The following is a 21,615-nucleotide window of genomic DNA, read 5'->3' as shown; positions in this document are numbered from 1 at the left end:
TATTCTACATTGTATAGGTTACCGATAGGGGAAATGTGTAAAGCAAGCTTATTCTGATGCTATAAAGTTTAAAACCAGTTGAATGCCTTGACAACAAACCCATCTTTTATTGCAGGAAAATAATAATAAATAATAAATGTGAATAAATGTATGTCTGTCGCTATTTTTTCGGTTTCAAAAAATATAGTTGAAATCAGTGAAGTGAAATATAAGTTTTGGAATACTGTCTCAGATTTATTTTCCTTTGAGTTTTTTATACGAAAAAAATACTCCCCAAGTGCCACCAAATAACACCATTTTAACCTCTATTTTTCAAAAGCTCCAATGGCAGGAGGGGGGGACACCCCCCTCCTGACCTCCCCCCGCGACCGCTTATGCGGTCTCTTGTGGTGCTTTCGCACCACATCTTCCCCTCTTGAAAGAAAATCCTATGCATGTCGCCAGAGCACTGGACACAGACCTGTACATCAGCCCCTGCCACAGCAATTGGAACCTCCTTCCGACAAAGACCTATACCACAGGGTTTAATCAGGGTCTGTACAGGGCCTGTCGCAGCAGCAATCCATTTTACTGTATAGATATTTAACTTTCCCAATTTTATTTTTTTTTTGGGGGGGGGTCACTCAAATTTTCTGTAGCAGACAGGGGGGGTTACTCAAACACGTCATGGTTGGCAGGGGGGGATACTCGAAATTTTGGAGTTTCGAAAGCAATTCTTCCGACCCCCCCCAGGCCGTAAATAATGACGGCTCCCTTAGTAATCAACACATCAGCTACAAAATCTAGAAATTCTTTGAATCAAGCAATAACGAAGGCAACGACATTTCAAAACATGCAAACACACGTACATACAAATTCAATTACAAATCTGATAATGGGTGGAGATGGTGCTCAAGCAAGAACAACAGCTTTAGAATCTCAGCTTCTTGGACCGAGAAAAGGTAAAATACACAACACTCAGAGCCACACTTTTGTAAGCGATCTCTCTGCAGTTCTTGTACGATAGAAAACGCAATTTATCCGGACCGCTTTCAAATTATACTGATCAACTATTTCCATTTTGAATATGAGTTTTATTGTTTTAGTCACTATACTATAGACGTGGTTGTGTTCATATATTGACCTTCGCCGGGAATGATGTGTATGACGTATACAAGGTCACAGGAAATTCCCTAATAAGAATATTCGTATTCGAAGAAACATACGGTAACACGACTAATCACAAAGATCAAGGATATCTTTTTGGACACATTTAGGGGGGAATCATACTCAGCTCATATATTGCAGGAAAGGGTTGCACCAGGTAAAGGTTAAAATGAACTTGAACATTTTTGCATTTTATTCTTCTCAAAAATATTTGAACTTTGAGCCCCTTATCCTTTCCATCTCTTGGACTAGTTATCTATCTCACATTAAAAATGGAGCAGTTCCCGTTGTGCTGAATTTAGAATGATGTCAAATCGGCCAATATTTCTTGAAAACTGTAATTTTGGTCAGTGTCCATAGAAGGAATATCTTGCTATTATAATACGGCAGTTATCGTCATTCAATTATTATGATTGTGTATTATGATGGTGACATTGTGGTCACACGCCCCCGGAAATGGAAAATTCGGAATATCATTAGACGTTATCAAATCACTTTCACTTTTGAATATCAATATCAGTTATTATCTTGATTTTTAATAAAAGCGTGTTTCCACAGACCATCATCCACAGACCATTTGGAAAACGTCGACAATCGTACCCGTTCCCAAAATTTCATCACCTTCTGAATTAAATCACTATAGACCAGTAGCCCTCACATCTCTCATTATGAAATGTTTTGAAAGGTTGATCCTGTCAAATCTCCTCCCCCACGTTCAATCAAAACTGGACCCAAATCAGTTTGCATATCAACGTAAAAGAGGTACAGATGACGCAGTCGCTTGCCTTCTCCATAGATTGTTAGAACATCTTGATAAAGCTGGTAACTATGCCAAGATTTTATTCATTGATTTCAGTTCTGCTTTTAACACTATTCAGCGACATATTATGATAGATAAATTAATGAAGTTCAATGTTCCATCTTCAATTATTCATTGGGTTTATAATTTCCTAACTGACAGACCACAGTGTGTAAGGGTTGGACAGTCCAAATCCACGATGATTTCTACAAACACTGGTGCCCCACAAGGATGTGTTTTAAGTCCGTTCTTGTTTATTTTGTATACAAATGATTGCCAGAGTAGTTCTCCAACTTGCCCATATTTCAAATTTTCAGATGATGCAGCTGTACTTGCTCTCCTTAGTGACTTAAACTCGAAAATTGATTACATAAATTCGGTTAAATATTTTTCTGATTGGTGTAGCTCGAATTTCCTAGAGCTAAATGTATCAAAGACGAAAGAGCTTACAATCGACTTTCGTCAGGTTCCTGACCAAAATGACCGATTGTATTGATGGAGAACCTGTTGAACAAGTGACCTTTTTCAAGTACCTTGGCGTAATTCTCGACAGTAAACTTTCATTTAGTCATCATACAACAGCCCTTCTAAAGAAATGTCAGCAGAGGTTGCACGTGCTTAGGAGGCTGCGTTCCTTTGATGTGGATTCACATCTGTTACTCTTACTATATCGGAGTATTATTGAACCACTTCTGACTTATTGCAATATCTGCTATTTTTCGTTGCTCTCTACCGTAAATCGCAATAAGTTGTTGAAAATCTCGCAAACTGCTGCTAAGATAATTGGTAGACCCACTCCGTCCCTTTCAGTGCTCATGGATAATGCAATACTGCGCAAAGCACGATCAATCACTGCTGACGTAAAGCATCCTTTGTATTCCTCTTTTGAATTATTGCCTTCAGGAAGGAGATTTCGCTGCTTGAAGTGTTACAAATTAAGGCACAGCAAGAGCTTTGTTCCAACAGCCATCAAGAGACTCAATCTCTGAAGTGTATTTTTTCGTGTGTTTGCTGACATAGTCCGTGTTTTTTTTATGTCTGTCAGGTTGTTATTTCTATCCTCTGAGCTGTAAGGCGATTATCCTTTTTAGGACAATAAAGTATAATAATAATAATAATAATTTACCAATAGATTCTTCCCAAATGTTTGACCTTCTCTGCATTCATCGATTGGGGGCGAAAATAAAATAAATAAACAAACCGCAATCTTTGTCGGTGTGGCGAAAATATCCTGAACGCGATTAACGAGAACACCGCCCACTATTTTCCAACTCCCGACAAATTTAAACAGATAGCCATCCTATGTAAGAGATTTGAAGTTTTGTCGGTGCCGATGGAAGAACCAAACGGATATCCTGTTGATGCTTAATCAAGACACATTTAGGAGAATCTTTGACTTGTAATTTAGTCTGTAATACGTAACCAGTGTATTTCAGAGGGGGCGTGGTAAATGAACAAACTGAGTAGATTTTATAATGTAATGAAGACTTTCATTTCTTAAAGTCGTCCAAGCCTTTCAAGTTTGTACAGGTATTCGTTCGTCAGTGTCTCATTTCACATGCTGGACAGTACGGTCCAGCAATTTTAGGAAGAGTCGTGCTTTTCACTTCTTGAGGAAATAACTTCTTGTTGAAACTTGACAAATACGATAAAATTAAATTGTCTGACGGTCTTTAGTTTGAGAATTCGCCCACTATATTTTTTTTTCGAACTGTCGTTCCGCAGAATTTTGAGCGTAACTGTTACTCCATGATGATTGATAATACCATCCCATAAACTTACAAACAATATTTTGAAAACGTTGAATCTGATATCAATAGCAGAGTCAGTGTATCTGCGAAGGGCGGATCACGAGGATTTTCGATCGGAGGCAAATCGACAGCAATACATGTAGCTAACAGCTGGTAAGATTAACACGGAAAAGTCGTCCGAAGATACAAATGTTTCAAGTGAAATATGTCAATGGTAGCTTGAATGCTAACAGTCGTTGATCATCACGTTCATTGCTTCGGCGATATTTGATTTAGATTTTGCTCAAATCTTTTCGTATAGTTCAGCCATAATGAATTTTGTGTGTGTAGAAACAGACGGACTAGTAAACTGAATAATCTTTGTCATTTTTTTTACGTTTTCCCCTGTTACATGTCGTATTGCAGGCACATGAACTGTAAAATTTATTTCAACCTTCATGGACCGAAAGTTAGTCATCAGGGTCATTCGCCGTCAAGGACACGCACAGTATGAAGGAATGTGAACATTTCGTAAACTGTGGATCGTGTCCGGGAATACGGATGTACCTTTGTTTTGTGTGTCAAAAGTGTCAATGAAGTGCACATCTGGACTTAGTAAACAACTATTGTTGTGTCTCAAAACTATGACGACACCGTGTACATGGTTCAGACAAGAGTCATATATTCCGGTCAACGACCTTTTGAGTTCATACAGCCGTAAGAAACACACCTGGTGCCAATATTAACGCTTATGAACGAACGAACTATGTCATGATGAGGCTGCACACAGCAGCAACAAACTTACACACTGTGACCGGCTAATGCTTAGAGATTGTATAGACTGACAACAAATACGATGTCCATAATAACGGCTAATGAAATTTCAAAACTGGGAAATAAACTGGCATACTGAGCAAATTTCATTACTTTGTACTTGAAGTAATTTGTTTATTTGTTTATTTATAACGCTCTGCTTTGCATCGAGCACTGTAATTTCCCACGAGGACATCTGTATATATATACTGTATATATATATATATATATATATATATATATATATATATATATATATATATATATATATATATATATATATATATATATATATAACAGTATATAACAGTGCAGTAACTTCCTAAATAGGCGGAGCTGTTGCCATGTTATTCTTGCGAAGCTGTTTAGTGATTGCCATAACTACACTGTTGACAATCGGTGACTGAAAACAGTAAACAGTTTGTCATGGGTACTGTCATACTTTAAAACTGTCCTTCAACTTTCATAGACATGAAAAATTCGTACATTGCCCAGGTAGGTGACAACAGGTGAAACTCAGACTTTACTGGGACAGCGATATGAATGAAATTGTCCATTCATAGAAAAACGGAAAGCACTGACACGTTCGAGTCGGATTTTTGTGTGTGCAATGCCATCACTTGGTTGTACTTTATAACAAGGTCCAAAGAGCACTTGCAGTGGCCATTTTGGGTCGTTTTATGCTGGATAGACCACAGTCCATGCAGGGACTGTGATAAGACCTAATCGTGTTCGTTGCTAGCGTTTCTTAGGACTAAATCAAAATGAACTCATCATGAATAGACATACATTCGTCTTCATCCAGGTATGACTAAATTGGCTTCAAACCAAAAATTCTCGGTTCATTGGGTCATAACCGAACAAACACAAATAGAAGTGACCACCGTATGTTGCACACACGAAAACGCATATTATTAGCAGAGTAACATCTGTTTACGAAAAATTAAATAGAATTGTACCGGCTTGAATCATAGTCAAATCTATGCTGAAACAAACACATTTTGTCAGTAATTAAGAGGTATTACCTCCTCTATTATCGATATGTACTGAACCGACTCAACGAGTAGGAATTTACTACTTCCTCATAAAGTCACGCGATCGCAGACGTTTGAATATTCGAGATAAACATCCCAACAGAATCGTTCACAGTAGAAATTTTTTGTAAATCGTCGCACTCTGGTCTTCAAGAATTTTAAAGTATGGACATACAAGAGATAAATAAACCAGCTACTTCTACTATGATCACGACATCGATACATCTAGAACAATTTAATCACAATTAGATACAGTTGCTGGTTTTTATGTTTGTCATTAAAAGAAGACATTTTCTGCATTCCTGAACGTCATATGCATCACTATTGAACAAATTTTGATAATACCAATATCGATGTACTTTAAAAAAATCAATTCGAGTAAATAATGAAGGGAAACTAAAAAATTTGAAAAAAATTTCGTCCATAAAAATACCTGGTACAATGTGGTTAAATGAGATATTGTGTGGATTATTGAATGTAGAGAATGTTTTCAGACTTTCCCTCTTCTTTCTGAATAATTTCAAATTTGTGAGACTTCAGCAGCGTGAGATTTTTCTTCATCTGGAACAGATTCAACCGAATGTGTGTAGCTTTCACTTTGCACATTTCGGCCGAGACACCGCCATGTCGCACACAAAGACATGCTTTCTGCTTCTTGACTTATCTTTTCATCTCATCCGTGTCGCCATGCCCAGAGAACGGATCAGAGTCAATTCATTTCTCTAAAGCCGAACTGTCAAGGTGTCATTTTGATGAAAATATTGTTGTGATTCCATCACACCTATCATGTCTTTCACTTCATATGAAATGACTTGGCAATTTCCTTAGTGCTTTGGCTGAGGTCATACCAACAGGTATTCTTACTAGAGCGTTGACTGCAAACTCTCCTTCAACTTTTAACGTTCAGAACATGTATTAGAAGGGCATGAAGGGGACAGTTACCTGACATGCCATCGCGAACCTTCAAGAAACAAACGTGCATGTGGGTCTTCAAACAATATACTATGACTACGACCTATTTGGCAAAATTCCAAGTTACAGTTGCTGGACGTCGACAATTGTTCATGCGAAAAGCTCACGATGGCTTGTAAGGATATAAGCGTATGAGCAAAACATGCTCCTCTCACAGGTAAATCGCATTACAATAGTAGATTTTAAGGCTAAATCAATATGAATATTAGTGATATCCATAACTTCATACTTATTTGAAGCCGCAGTCATCAGTCGCTTGTCTTCGCATTTCTTCAACTTTTTTCATAAAATTTTGATCAAGTCAGTCAATTTATTTCGAGATAGGCTTAGCATTGTGCACCTTTACATACTACTATTATCGTTTCTTAAATGTACATTCCCAATAGAGACAGAGAGCTAGTATGATGTAGGCCTATCATGAGCGGTATACATCAAGAGCGTTGACGCTGTTCTTTTGGTGCTTGCTTTACGTAGTACTGGCACTAAACGATGAAATATTGTATTTGTGCTACACGGTTTTTTTTGTGGTGCAGTGTTTCCAAGTTTCATACGCAATCGCCACATAATTTGATTAATCTACCTTGTTGGCGAAACAAACGTTAATATGGCTAGTGTAATTCTTGTTTATTAATCAACAATCGTTCCATGTGTTGAGTATACGAGCCAAGATGCTGAATGACAAAATGTGTAATCATGTAAGATGCATATTCTGAAAGTGTACGTGAGGTAATTGAAAGATACTTCATTTTCAATTGTATATGTACATGTGTGTGGTTGCTTGCTGCACCGTGACGTAAACAAGCAACAATAGAGAGTAACGCTTATTCTCTAAGCTGCAGAAACAATGAAATTCACCAGTGATTCTCGTTTCTGAAAAATGCTCAGGTCAAAGAACTTTATATGAATGTCATCATCCTTTGCCTCCAACTGAACTCTAGCGGTCAGTAAACCATTGCATCCGAGACAGGCACGCACCAAGACATGTTCTAAATTCACTTTTTTTATTCTCTATCGGAAGAAAATGCTCATTGTACAAAAACACCGAAGTAAACAACGCTTTGATGGCGTTTTCGATTATGATGACCTTTCTTAAATAGGTCAACGCGATCATCTTGATAAAACGTTAGATTTCCTGACGTCATATGGGTACCGGAGAACTTATATAAACCGCCCGATATCCGACACAGTCATCTTCAGTCTGTGGTGATCACTACGAGAACCGTCAACATTAACGATACGAACACTGATAGACCATGAAGTTTGGGTGGTCCATTGGTATCCTTGTATTAACGATTGCATGCCGTGCAGTTGCAAATGTCTGCGGTAAGCTGTCGATGTTCACTGTTCAGTTTGAACTGTTTCTGAGAGGATGCGTTTCCATGTCTATTTGTACCTACCGTATCGAGAGGACGTATAGACATACAGACGTTATGTCTTTTGCCTTTCTTTCTTTCCTTCTGTCTGTCTGTCTGTCTGTCTGTCTGTCGGTCTGTCTGTCTGTCCGTATGTATGTATGCATGTACCTGTCTATCTGCCTATCTATCTTTACGTATCTATGTATATAGTATCTAAGTATCTATGTATCTATGTATATGTGCAACTATGTATCTGTCTGTAAGGATGGATGAGTGAGAGAGAGAGAGAGAGAGAGAGAGAGAGAGAGAGAGAGAGAGAGAGAGAGAGAGAGAGAGAGAGAGAAGGGAGGGAGGGGGAGGGAAGAGGGAGAGAGACTCTTATTCTGTGGCTATCAGTTTCACATGCGTCTATATTCAATATTTCCATCTTTGGTTGGTGTAGAAATCGGAGTTTCACGAATTGACTGTTTCTGATGCATTCAGATTGATGCCTGACTTGTCTATCTCACTTCTTTCTCTGCCAGTGTTGCGAAATGTTCGTTGCATTTTGACGTTGAAGTTTCCGTGCTCGACAGAGTGCGCTGTGCATACGTAAGCCTAGAGGCGGAGACAAAACACGCTGTAGTGTTCGCTGCGAAAAAGATGTGGAAAAGACCTTTGCCTCGCCTTGAGTTGCTATCTTTAGCGGGTGCGAAAATTGCACTCTCTTGCTTTAATAGCCGTAAAAGAGTTCAGCAGAGAAGCGCTGAGGAGGTTTCGGTTGTTTACGTGGATTTGCCGACTCGGACAACGAGGAACACACACGTGCAGTGGGGAGAAGCCGTCTGAAATGATTAGCATTTACACTTCGAAGAGTATCAGCGTGTCGCTGACAATGGGAAGAAGGGAAAACTACATCTTTGGCAGGAGATGTCTTTAATCTTTTAGGGAAAGAGCGGTTGCGATCATCTTTCATCATTCTATCCTTTTTTTGTTGTGAAAAACACCTTTAAATTTATATTTATGCGTACATGCAGAAATTCAAGTTACATAACTCGAACTCAACTGGCTGACTAGTTTGGAACTTTTGTTGCCTGTCTTTAGTTTTCTTATTTAATTAGTGTAGAATAAAGAGCTTTGCAAAGTCGCCAAAGTATTGGCTGCCTTACCTACAGTAATAAAATAAAGAACTGGTCGATCATCAAATGTAACTTGAAAGATTATGTTAAACATAAGTCCTGCAGTTTGTTGCCTCTTTTGTGCGTTTTTTGCTTATTTTTGGTTTTGTTTTTTGTAGATTCGTAGTTTATTTCAGCTTGTAAGAGCACAGATGAAAATTACTGTATCACTCGGCCACTCACTAAATGTGTAATGAATAAAACAAAACACAATATTCATGAAAAATTGTGCGTCCTCGAGGAAAATCTGTAACAGCTAAAGGTGAAAAGCTTGCTCTAGTTTCGCGGTTTGCTAAAATAAAATCACTGGATAACAAACCGGACATCTCCATTTAAACATAGCCTTGGCAGTATTTACTTCCGCGGCAGCAGTAAACAAACATGAATCGGCGCCTTTCGCTTTACTGTGTATAAATCTTAGATAAGCAAGCACTTCCGTGAACTTGACCTTTGTCTTTTCAAAATTTAGAGCACGACATCACATGTTCTCAGCTCTAATAAAAGGCAGATCGTCTATGTAGCCGACACGAACACGAACTGTCTGATACCGGCTATACCGTTAGGCATTTAGAAAGCCATGTTGCTTGCGTTGCTTTTTCTTTTCAGTTCGATCGAGCAAACGTCCCGCACTCTTTCTGGACTGATTTTTGTTATGAGTTAATTTTAATGAAACAACATTCTAATGTAGGAAAATGATTCAATTTCAATCTTCGAATTCTGAGAATGATGATAAAGTCTAAATTACTAAACTATCGTCCAAACACTCTGTCTGTCGTTCTAGAGCACACATCTTCTGATCAACCTACATCGCGCATTATCAGGTTTAATACAAAACGTCCGGCAGGAAACGTTCATGCTCCTACTTTAAATACACTGCGGATGTTCTACAGTTTCAGAAGGGTATTACACCAGGATATCAACCAGGATACATACATTTAGTGTTGTCAGCAACAGGCAAAAATAGGCGATAAGCATAGATTTCACGACATCGAAAACATTGTGTGGCTATCCATTCTATTAATAGCATACGGGTCTCGAAGGTAACATTCACATCTTACAGAGTAAATCTTACGCCTATTTCAGTTTTTTGATGCCATTCGTATAATCTTGCAGATGAGTGCCAAATCCTGCGATTGACGTAAATCAGCAACTACAAAATGTTTCACAGCAGTAGTATTTTACAATATTGAAAATCCGTGTTAAAATTAAAATACGTACTGTATATTATTATACACCTCCCTCTGTAACCTATTGAGTTTCGTCGTACTGTAAGTTTCGGCATTTGGAGGCGGAGTCCAATAACTTTGCGCGGGATGCAATAAATTTATGCATTATTGGACGCTATTTAACCTTTGACCTCATTTCACCTTTTAAGAGAAAATTTTACATTTTAAAAAAAAAATATACTTCGAAACATTCAGTACTTCACGCAGTGAATAATGGCCATTCCGAAATCTGTGAATTTGAGGGAAATTATGTTGCTGACCTACAATTTCTACCGCGTGATGTGCGCGGGTTAAAATTTCGTTCTGTGGGCTGAACGCGTTCCCAGTCTGCTTGCGATCGCTCAGTGCAGTGCGCGACGGGCATCGCATCGTAAAATGCAAATTATTTTCGATTTCTTTTTTCTGGTAAAATTGGACTCAATAGGTGTTACATGTAATAAGGTTATTCACAAACTACTGGGACTTATGTCCTCGTACATCGTACGCTTCGGTATTTTCCTCGACGCTACTCTTCTCGGAGAATACTGTGCGTGTACTCGGACTTACATGTAAATCTCGGTAGTTTGTGAATAACCTTACAATATTAAGATAGCATGCGTCTCGAAAGTGAAAGACTTAAAATTTCGCTCAAACTTTTCTTGAAGAATATTGAACAACTTTCTTTTAAAATCAAGAATAAAAATCTGGGGGGCATCGTGCAAATTTTGTAATAGAGAAACACACTGCCCAAGATTTACCGATATTTGAAATTCAACATGGCCGCCATCCCTGTGTTAACTCTATGGAGGGAAATCAACTTTTAGATTTTCGAATAAAAAAAGACTGTGAAAAATTTTCTTACACCAAGAGCTTTAAAATTAGCACCCACAAGTGGTATACACGAAAAGAATCGTAAAAGTTTGAGGGTCCGGATATCTGTCCTTGAGGCGCATTCAAACTTAAACTTTTAAATCTCGGAACTATGGAGTTTCGTCTCGTCCAGTAGGTTTCCGTATTACAGGAGATGAGAAGCTTCGTACTTCATTTCGAGCTATTCAGTGTCTTGTAAGCCCCAGGGACTGGGTGTGGCAACCAAGCTGTTTTACTCCACACATGACACTTTAATAAATAAATGTAACATAACATATATCATAGACGAACTTAGAATTAACGAAAGTGACATACATTCTTATACTGAAAAGACAATAAACAAGTTTGTATGTCACTTCGGAGCCATAAATGTCTTCGACTGAAAATAACTTTAATGTATTTTACAGGACCAGACACAAGTGGCCAGCTGCAAAGTGCTGCTGCGCAGGCCTACGACAAGGCGGTTGATTGGCTAAAGTCGCAGCAGAATGACCAATACGGATGGGACCAGGGTATCACACCACGCGTTGTCATGTCATTGCAAGCAAGCAGTGACAATAGTTGGTACAACGAAGACGATTTGCTTTCAGAGATCACAGTAAAGCAAATGGAGAACGAACTGTTACAAACACTCAGTCATAAGCCCTGGTAAGACAAACTGACGAAATCTCCCAGGAAGACAACAATAGCTTTGCCATAAATAAACAGAGAAAAACTGAGAACCACTCTTCAAGGTTATGTCCATAACGACAATGTTCTCGAAACCACATTTTTTTTTCGCTTAAGTTAAAGGTATACTGTCACCTGTTCAAAATTTGCTACAGTTACAATGGAAAGAGAAAATCTAAACAATCACAGATTTTAAGCGGGTAGCTGCTTTTTAAAAACAAGCCCCCTCACATGGGCATTTTGAAAACCACGGAACGCCTCTCTGACCATATATGGGCATATTTAGATTACAGGTGACTGTATACCTTTAAATGTGTGCGCCTCGAATTGCACACATTTAAATTTACGTATTCTAGATCACCACCTCGTTGTGATTGCATTTTAAGACTATTTTAAAGCAAAGCGGTGACGTGGAATCATTTTCATATTGGAATATTGTTTTTCATTGAATAATGGTACGAAATACTTTCTTTTCAATAAAAGGACTAGGCAAATTTCGTAATAAGCCCGCTTTTCAAAATGTCTTTCAACGTCGAGCGACTGTGCTTCAATCAATATTACTTTCATCTGCCTCATTTTATCATGTTGCCAGTGAAAGTCGCTAGCGTTTGGCGCTGAAAGAATTTTCAAATGCGCCATTGTACTGACAGTATTCAGCACATCAGAAACCTTGCATCGCTATTGTGTTTCCTGGTATTGCTCAGTGTTACGTGACAGAAAACGAAGAAAGGGTGAACTCAGCAGTTTCCGTATTAAACGAAATTTATTACGAAAAATAAAACTAATCGCTAAGTCAAGCAATAGAATACAAACTGTAAAAGTGTACAGGCTACTTATCTCAGCTGGGACGGCAAAGCTCCAGTCTAAGAGTTGTAACAGTCATTTGGATGAATGAACAGTCCTTTGGCTTGTAGGCTTGAAGTGGCACTAAGGCCACAGTGTAAATCCAGCGTGGCAGTGAAGGCAGTGTTGTCCTTATAGTTAAAAGTAGCCGGGTAATAAAAGAAAGTAGACGGGTGGACTGCGAGGGAGCGAAGCGACCGAGCGGCGAGTGAGCGTAGCGAACGAGGGGGGAGAGCGCGAGAGGGGGGTGTCCCCCCTCTCGCAAGGCGAAAAATGAAATTTTGGAGTGGAAATGGTGTTCTCTGGTGGCATCTGAGGTGACATTTAGCTGAGACTGAAACAGTACTTTTGTTGTGTGTCTTAGATGTGGCTCACATACAACAAAACAAACATGATGTTGTTTTGTTTGTATTATTTATGACACACGTATGGTTTTATTTGCAGTGAAGATGTAACATTTAATCTTAAATCACCCGCTGTCTGCTTATTTCATCGCTCATTTCCCATTCTTCATTACCACATAGTAGTTTCCCCAAACCATCAAACTCATTCTATTCTAATCAAAACACATTCGCTTTTTTTAAAAAAAAACATAGGTAAGATAAATTCACTGTAACAGTGTTCGCATTTATGAAAAATGCGTATATAGAAAACTCATAACAATGAAAAAATGCGTAGAGAGTCGATCCAATGCGTAATTACGCATTGGATTGAGTCTCTACGCATTTTTTCATTGTTATGAGTTTTCTATACGCAAACGATAATAGTAAAATGTTTGCGAAAGCACTCTCCGCGACTGAGCTTAGGCGACAACCAGACGAGATGAGTGCCCGCTTAACATTAAATTTGTTGCAACATTTCTGTCAATCACTCATTTTTTGTGGAAAGTTTCGAAAAATGGGCATCGTCGAGTCAGAGGCACGTTACCATGTCAGCTGTGCCTTTGAACTTACTACGTTGCTAATTTTCAGGCGAGCGATAGTTTCTGAAACTTATGACACAAAGTGAGTGATTGACAGGAATGTTGCAACAAATTAAATGCAAACCGCCCACGATCATCGCGTCTCGCTGTCCCCAAATTTGATCAAAGCAGATATGCAGCATTGCGTCGGAAGGAAACAACTCTATTTTCTTTCAAATTTGCTCCACGAGTCCGTGAAAAAAATGATTCAGAGGGTCCATCGAAATACACTATCGGGCAACCCAACATGGAGAACATGGAGAGCCGCAGTGAAATTGAACGCATGCCGGAATCCACGACGTACTGTCCTGTTGCCTTAAGCAACAGGGGATAAGCGCCACGGTGAAGCTACAAGCTGTGAACCGTGACGATGATGTGCCGGTCGGCAACGGTCGGCAACACACATACCGGTACTTGTGACCATGGATTCTAGTACGTAAAAATAATCAATGAAAAAAAATACCCATCCAAATAAACAGTTGCTTCTAAAAAATTCAGTTCTAGCTAAGTTTTTTAAATCTAGAAAATGCGTCGGTATTGCTCTGAGAATAACTTGATTTGTTGAGAAGATCATACTAGTAGTGACCGTGACGTTGGCAGCCAGCGCGGCGGCGGAAAACTAGCTGCAGTCTCATGAACTTCGAATCGTCGATCAAAATCACATCTTTTCGACGCTTTTTTCTCACAAATTCAGCGAAATTGAAGTTTTTCATACATAAACTAAATACATTTTTGGAATCAAGTATACCTTTCAAACGGGCTTTCTTCGGGAAAAAATATTCCATCGGCAAGGTGCCGGTGGCCGACGCCACATTTCTTTTTGACGCCATCGTTAAAAATCATGACCTAAGATGACCTTCATACTAATCAAACCAATTACACTGCTCGTAACAAAGACAACACCATAGGCGCGTCCATCAGCCAATCACACTATTTAACAAATAAAAGATCGGGCTTAAAAAGCCACAAACGGGTATTTAGAAACTGTTTTATGTTTGTGCATTTCCATGCGGGGAAAGGGGTCGCGAAACTGCTAATCGTACGTGTGCCGTCTAACACAGCTGGCAGTGCAATCCCGAAAATACAGGTCCATAAAAATAATCTAATGTGACTTTAAAAGTAGCCGGGAAAAAATGCAAAACAGCCGGGTTATTTACCCGGCACCCGGCTTCTAAGGACAACACTGCTGAAGGTCTTGAAAAGTCTTGAAATTAATACTGCTGGAGTTTCCAAAGTCTTGAAGTAGCACACAAGAGACACAATCCTAAATGTCTGACTGCAAGCTGTGCCAGTCCGCATTTATACTCATGTGGTTATATAAGAGCATATAAGAACAATCTAAAACTTTATTGACATGCTAATTACTACTCTAAAATTATCTCCCTTACACAACTAATTAAATTTCCAGAACATTCCAAACATGACTAATTGAATTCAAGGTTGTGAGGTCGTGAAGGACAGTGACCCTGAGAGTGTTCTAGGCTAATTAAACACAGGTCATGAGTGTCGGGGAAAAATGACCTACATAACACCTAACGAAATTGTTTTTCTGTTATACCGTCAGTAAAAGTGGGAGTGACTCAAGCGCGTCTCAAGAAAGCAGTGAAGAAGCAGATGGCCCAACGCCACGCGACCCATTGACTGCTGGGAGACTGGCCTATCCAATCATGGCACTCCACAGCACATGCCGTGACGTCACAGATTTCCATGGACACGATTTGATCGACCTGATAAATCGCAAAATCATGAGATACCCAGAGGGAGACTTCAACCATTTCTACCAGTACGGCTTCGCAGTCTTGGCTCTGTGTACCACTGGTTCTGTCGTGAAGCAGGAATATATCGACGAAATCAGAAATGGACAGCATGAAGACGGCGGTTTCACTATAGGAACAGGTAAATAACTATTTTTCATCCTCTGGCTTTTTGTTTTTGTTTTGTTTTTGTCGCTTTTTGTCTCATAATGTTGTCTTCTCTTCCGTCAGTCTTCTACACCATTCTTCTTGTATACCATGACTACGGACAATATACAGGAGTGACGCGAAGAATTTACTGCATCTATGGAGAAATGGCTCTCAACTACTTGATAATTTTACGTGCACTTGTCTTATTCTGTGCATCTGTCAATCAATCAATCAATCAATCAATCAATCAACCGATCATCTAATCTGTTCAACTGTTTAAATGACACTGTATTGGATGGTTCCACTTCTTATCATGGGCTACCATGTTGTAACGCAGTTGTCAATTGACATCTCCGACTCTCTCTGAATAGAATACCAGTTCACATCGACTTATCGATCTCGCTCTCCACCCATCGAAATATGGATGAACCGGTCATTCTGTCTGTCTCCCTTTCTGTCTCTCTGTCTGTCAATCTGTCTGTCGGTCTGTCTATCCCTCTGTCTTGCTGTCAGTTGGTTTGATGTTTTCCTGGTGAATCTTTTTTGCAGATGTTACTGCAATTGTTGTCATGGCATTATCCTGTGTTCATGACAAGACGAGCCTCGATGTGGATGAAACATTACAGAAGGCGGTTGACAATTTACTGGCTTCTCAAAAAGATGATGGTTCTTTTGGTAATATAAACACCAATTCTCTAGTCGTTCAGGTAAGCGATTCAAATCTCAGCCCAAGTCCCCAGCGCTCATGCACATTTAAATTTTCATATTCTATTAAAGTGTATGTAGAAAAACATTTTTAAACCACGATGACAATGTTTCAGTAAAATACTGAACGTTTTCCAGAACGAAGAAAAAGTAGTGTAGAAGCATTGAGGATTTCTACAGATTTCTCAAAATTAAAAATCGACTGGTTGGTGAATGTCCTTTAGCTTGATAATTGTAAATAGTGAACGCTGTAGAAATCCATGTATTACCATTTTAGTATTTTTATTTGATAAGGAGAAAATAAAACAATTATTTTGTGCTAGACCTTTGTTTCTCCAAGGAAAGCATTTTCGTATAACCACAAACCATGACATATCTTTCAATAAGGAAGGTTTTCATTGTTTACAAAAGCGTGTTTCGCATTAACGTCTTGGTGTTGGCATAACAACCATCGTCCGGCAGCGTTCTCTTCACAATATTCCCCAACAAAGAAAGTCAAGCTACCTTAACAATGTAATATACAGGTGAGAACTTACTTCGGTGTTATATTGTACGGTAACTAATTTCTGGACTGTCTCTCTTTGTATCACTTTTAACAGGCCCTTAGTGCGGCTGGCATCAATCAATCGAACTGGCAATGCTCTGACGTCATGAAGCACATCCTGGCAAAGCAGCAAACATCCGGGGCATTCGGCTTACAAGCTTTGACAACCGTGCAGGTATTACCCTCGCTAACAGGAGCAAACTTCGGTCAGATAGACGACTCGGCTTGTTCAAGCGACGAAGGTACAATTTGACATTTTTAGTGTCCTTGGATCGAAATACTCAGCCCTAGACCGTTGCCCCGCAAAAAATACACAACCAACGTGACTCCTGGGATCAATTCTGATAGAATTTGTGGGCTCAATTCAGATAGAATTTGGAATTTTCCATTCGCCGGTCAGAAAAGTGTGTCTTTCACATATCCCTTTGACAATGCGAACAGTTAGTATTACGCCAGTATTATATTGATGTTTTTCGAAAGATTTTAGTCTATTTCTTTGTATTATATTAATAATTATCGGATTAAACAGATAAACGGTGACGTCACGAGCTCCTTGCAAAAATAACAGCACAACAGTTACTGACCTTGTTTTTCTCAATTATTGTTTCTCGATAACATTCCTCCAAACTCCTCTTGCAGAAACGTCACTTTTCATGCAACATAAGCACACTATACCGGTCCGTGGATGTAATCCCATCCCACATGAATTGCCCAAGATTGAAATAAAGTAAAACTGAAATTGAAAGACTCCGAAACAAGACACCAGAAAAACGTCATGTTCTCTTATGCGATCAACCATCGAATGAATGGCCAAGGAATGGCCATTATACGACAGCAACGGTGAAAGACAATCCAAAAATCGGCTTTTTTCGTACAATGCCGGGTTTCATGTCTAAGTAATTTAGGTGGGATTTTTTTCTTGTTATCCGATTAAGAAGCAGAACCGACGGATGACACCGGCGATGGTGGCGACCAACTTATCTCCATGTCGCTGACGGTTATCGATGATACCAATGGGTCAGGTCAACTTGGCTCGTTTCAAACTTCAATTGTCGAAGGAACCAATCTGTACAACGCTATGGTGAAGATACAAGATGAAACAAACTTTGAGTAAGAAACTTTGCGTTTTGTTATCAAATATGATTCTTGTCCATCAATCTGTATCTACATCTTTCTATGTAAACCCCACTTTGTGTCCATGTTATTGTCTGCCTTTCATCCCACACTCGTTTTTCCACCTTTCTCCCCATCTGCCTATTTCAGTCTGCATATTTCTCTGTCTACAACACAGTTCCCTTCCCTTCCCTTCCTATACATAGTCCCTATCTTGTCCTTATGTGCTCTCTCTCTCTCTCTCTCTCTCTCTCTCTCTCTCTCTCTCTCTCTCTCTCTCTCTCTCTTGGTCATCATTTACACTCATTGCCTTTTTTCAATAAAAACTTGTTAGGATTCTGTAAAGCAAAATATGGTAATTCCTTAAATTTCAATCAACCAAAGTCACTTTTCATTCGTTTTTTCTAGGTTTCAGGCATCTTCAGGGGCGTGGGGTCACTACATCGAGATGATTTTCGGTGTCTGGGCAGACCCCAGTCAGGAACTGTTCTGGGCTATCTACAACTACACGGAACCTCTGCAAACCGGTAATTTCATTTTTTTTTTTTTCGTTTTTGATATTTTCACATCATTTTAAATCGTCACAATATTATTCAAAAGGAAAGAATAATATGTTCTGATTCATTGTTCCTGAGTGGTATGATAGCGAGTTATAGTCACTGAAAAGCGATGTCATGTTTCCGCATGTTGTTGTCTCTCAAAGCTAACATCCATCGGTATCGTCATCTTCTGTAGTTATAATACTTGTCTGTAAAGTAAACCACGTCAATATTACAAATATTTGATTGGCATAAAATTATGTTAAGGTGGAGCTGCATGTTGCCAACAGTTTTTTTAAGGAATATTTCTCATGGAATATGACAAAAAACCCTCATGCCGTATATTTTCAAAAAGCAGAGAATCTAATGTCTATTAATGTAGCAATAATTTACTCGAAGGATGAAGGGGTATATTTGGGGTAAAAACCTCCATTTTGGTATTAATGATAAAAACCAATTTAAATCAGAAACTTGATACTCATTGCTGAAGTGTAATATTTCATTTGAAACAAGAGTATATGTAAATAAAAACGACTCTTTCATTTTCCATTATCTATCCTCATTCTAAATTGGCATGGGTTGAAAGGCCGACACTCAAAAAAAATGATTCGAAACATGATTAGCAAAATTAAAATGTACTCAAAATGTAAGAACTTCATTACCAAACAAAATAGGCGTTTTGTTATATAGTATTGAAAGAACACAGTGTGAAAATTGCAGAATATTTGACACAGCCAGAATGGAGTTAAATTCTTTGGAAATCTTGATATTGGGAGAAAAGAGAAGCCAGGAAATTGGGTGACTTGCATACATTTGCATAAATTAACAATTCTTTATCACTCAACTTACGACTGCTTCACCGTGTTTTACAAGCTTAAAGGTGAACCAAACCAATATTTTAGTCTTAGATTAACAAATTAAATGCATGAATAAATAATTGAATTGAATTAAATTAATTGAATGAATATTTCAAAATAATTGATTTTGAGCGAAATACCATGTGTTGGGTGCAGCGCCCTCTTAAGACAAAGAGAAAAAAATTGCGTTTTCGGCCACCGATCCTACCCTCTTATACATCTCCTACTTGAAACTTTTATGATCTTTTCAACAAGAACGAATGATTTATGATTTTTACTGTTTTCTTTTGATCACGTCGAGTTAAAACACATAACATGTCATTTGGAACCGATCTTCAAACGTTTTCAGCACCACGAAAGGATTTATCTTTCATTACAATCTTTCAAAATTCATCAACCTAATCAGTGTCTTTGAAAATAAAGTAAACTCTTTTGATTTGATTTGTTCTCTGTTTACCACGACAGGCGTTGACTCTTACTTTCCGGAAAACAACGATCACATATACTTCAAGTACATCAGTTACAGCGAATGTTGCTAGAGTCAACCAGGATGCAAGGCCGAATGCAGAATTGAAATGAATTTGGATGTTAGGATAGGTAAACAAGAATACTATTTGTTGAAATCAATAGATAACTCATACACAAGTAAACCGCTGTGGTAGGGCAAAGAATACGTTTCAGTCATAAAAATTATATTTGTTAAATCACAAACATTTTTCGCTCTTTTATTTGAGATAAATGATCCCAAAATGGTGCCTCTTCCCGAGTCCCCGGACTTAGTTACCCTTAGGTACAACAAGTAAAAGAAGGGCCGCAACATCTCCCCTTCTTATTGTTCCAGGGTAGTGAAACTAGATTAAGCGACGTGTGAATGTGGGGAAAGAGCTCATAACGAAACTGATTCGTCAATATGTGCTGTTATTGTATGAATGTAATCGTAGTGTAAAGTTAATTGCGCCATATACAGCATTTTGCAAATCGAGTCTGAACGAAGAGCGCCCTCGATCGGCGACTTGTACGGGACTATCGTGTTTAATCCAAATAGGGTAAATGAGACGTTGCACTATTTACATTTGATTTACCTGTAACGCCGCAACTGTTTGTAATATTTACTAAAAGGAATGCAGAGACATTCTTTTTCGACTGTCTTGATCTAAGACATGACATGTTAAATTTGCATTACTAGCATGACGGAAAATGTATAATACATACAAAACATATTCGTATTAAAATAAATATCTCACAGCAAATCATTGGTTGCGTGAACACTTATTTTTTTCTCGTTGACACAATTTGTGACATTATTTATGGTGATTTCTGATAATTTATGGGGGAAATATTTCCTTCGATATTGTTCGTTGATTGATGAAAAATTTAAGTCTAACGAGCAGTCTAGATGCTCTGAAACAAAATGGCTAATCAAACCAGTACACGTACTTGCAACGTAAAAAATAAGTCGGACGTTTAATGGTTGTGTTATAGAAATGCCCACCGGTCTCCCACGAGACTTTTCTTGCCTCCTTGTGATGTCCGGAAAACGTAACATGTAGTGAAGTGAGGGAAATGATGATTCGAAACTATTGGCAAGGAGAAAAACCAACATAGTGATACTCACATTTTCTTGGTAAAACGTCACATTTCTCCGATGAAATTATGAAGCAGAATTGCTTTCTTCTGAAGTGTGTATCATCGATAAATAGACGCTAGATGCTGCTCCAAGAAAATGCATTCACTGTAATAATAAAAAAATAACAACACGTTCACTGGTACACAAATATTTGTGGATTAATTTGTTGTATGTACCGGAAAAGTGGAATAAGAAAACATGACACCAATAGTATATGTATGTATGTATGTATGTATGTATGTATGTATGTATGTATGTATGTATGTATGTATGTATGTATGTATGTATGTATGTGTGTGTGTGTGTGTGTGTGTGTGTGTGTGTGTGTGTGTGTGTGTGTGTGTGTGTGGTGGGTGGGTGGGTGGATGGGTGGGTGGATGGATGGGTGGGTGGATGGGTGGCTGGGTGTGTGTGTATGTATGTATGTATGTATGCATGTATGTACGTACGTACGTACGTATATATGTATGTACCATGCATGCATGCAATCGTGTATGTATGTATGTATGTATGTATGTATGTATGAATGGATCAACAAATGTAGCTATGCATTTTTGTACGTACATATTTTATTTATTGTTGTTTGCTCGCTTTTTATGTGTTTTCTTTTGAAAGTGTCAATTACAAGTGTGAGAGTTTTCCAAGGTAGTCTGAACATCACAAATATCGGAATAATTTTACATGGTGTACCCCAACAATTACGACGACCACGCAGCTAAAGGAATATTTTCAGTGGAAACGGTAACAGAAAAGTAATTTTTGTGTTCGACTT

The 21,615-nt window shown here is 38.5% G+C and overlaps 1 protein-coding gene across 3 annotated transcripts; it reads left to right on the top strand.

Moving 5' to 3' along the window:
• Positions 1 to 7,435: 7,435 nt before the first annotated feature.
• Positions 7,436 to 20,466, top strand: LOC139144809 (cobalamin binding intrinsic factor-like). 3 transcript variants are annotated; one of them, XM_070715593.1, is made up of 8 exons: positions 7,436 to 7,817; positions 11,489 to 11,729; positions 15,119 to 15,450; positions 16,008 to 16,165; positions 16,763 to 16,949; positions 17,643 to 17,817; positions 18,229 to 18,347; positions 19,682 to 20,466. In XM_070715593.1, exons 1-8 carry the CDS (start codon positions 7,748 to 7,750, stop codon positions 19,753 to 19,755), a joined length of 1,356 nt encoding a protein of 451 aa, XP_070571694.1. In that variant the 5' UTR covers positions 7,436 to 7,747; the 3' UTR covers positions 19,756 to 20,466. The 3 variants fall into 3 exon arrangements, with proteins under 3 accessions (XP_070571694.1, XP_070571696.1, XP_070571695.1); XM_070715595.1 differs by having other exon boundaries at positions 7,612 to 7,817; positions 17,649 to 17,817; XM_070715594.1 differs by having other exon boundaries at positions 7,620 to 7,817; positions 17,646 to 17,817.
• The last annotated feature ends 1,149 nt before the right edge of the window (positions 20,467 to 21,615 follow it).

The sequence above is a fragment of the Ptychodera flava genome, chromosome 12, assembly GCF_041260155.1.
Source record: "Ptychodera flava strain L36383 chromosome 12, AS_Pfla_20210202, whole genome shotgun sequence".
Taxonomy (NCBI): domain Eukaryota; kingdom Metazoa; phylum Hemichordata; class Enteropneusta; family Ptychoderidae; genus Ptychodera; species Ptychodera flava.
This window is presented reverse-complemented; position numbering and strand designations above follow the sequence as displayed.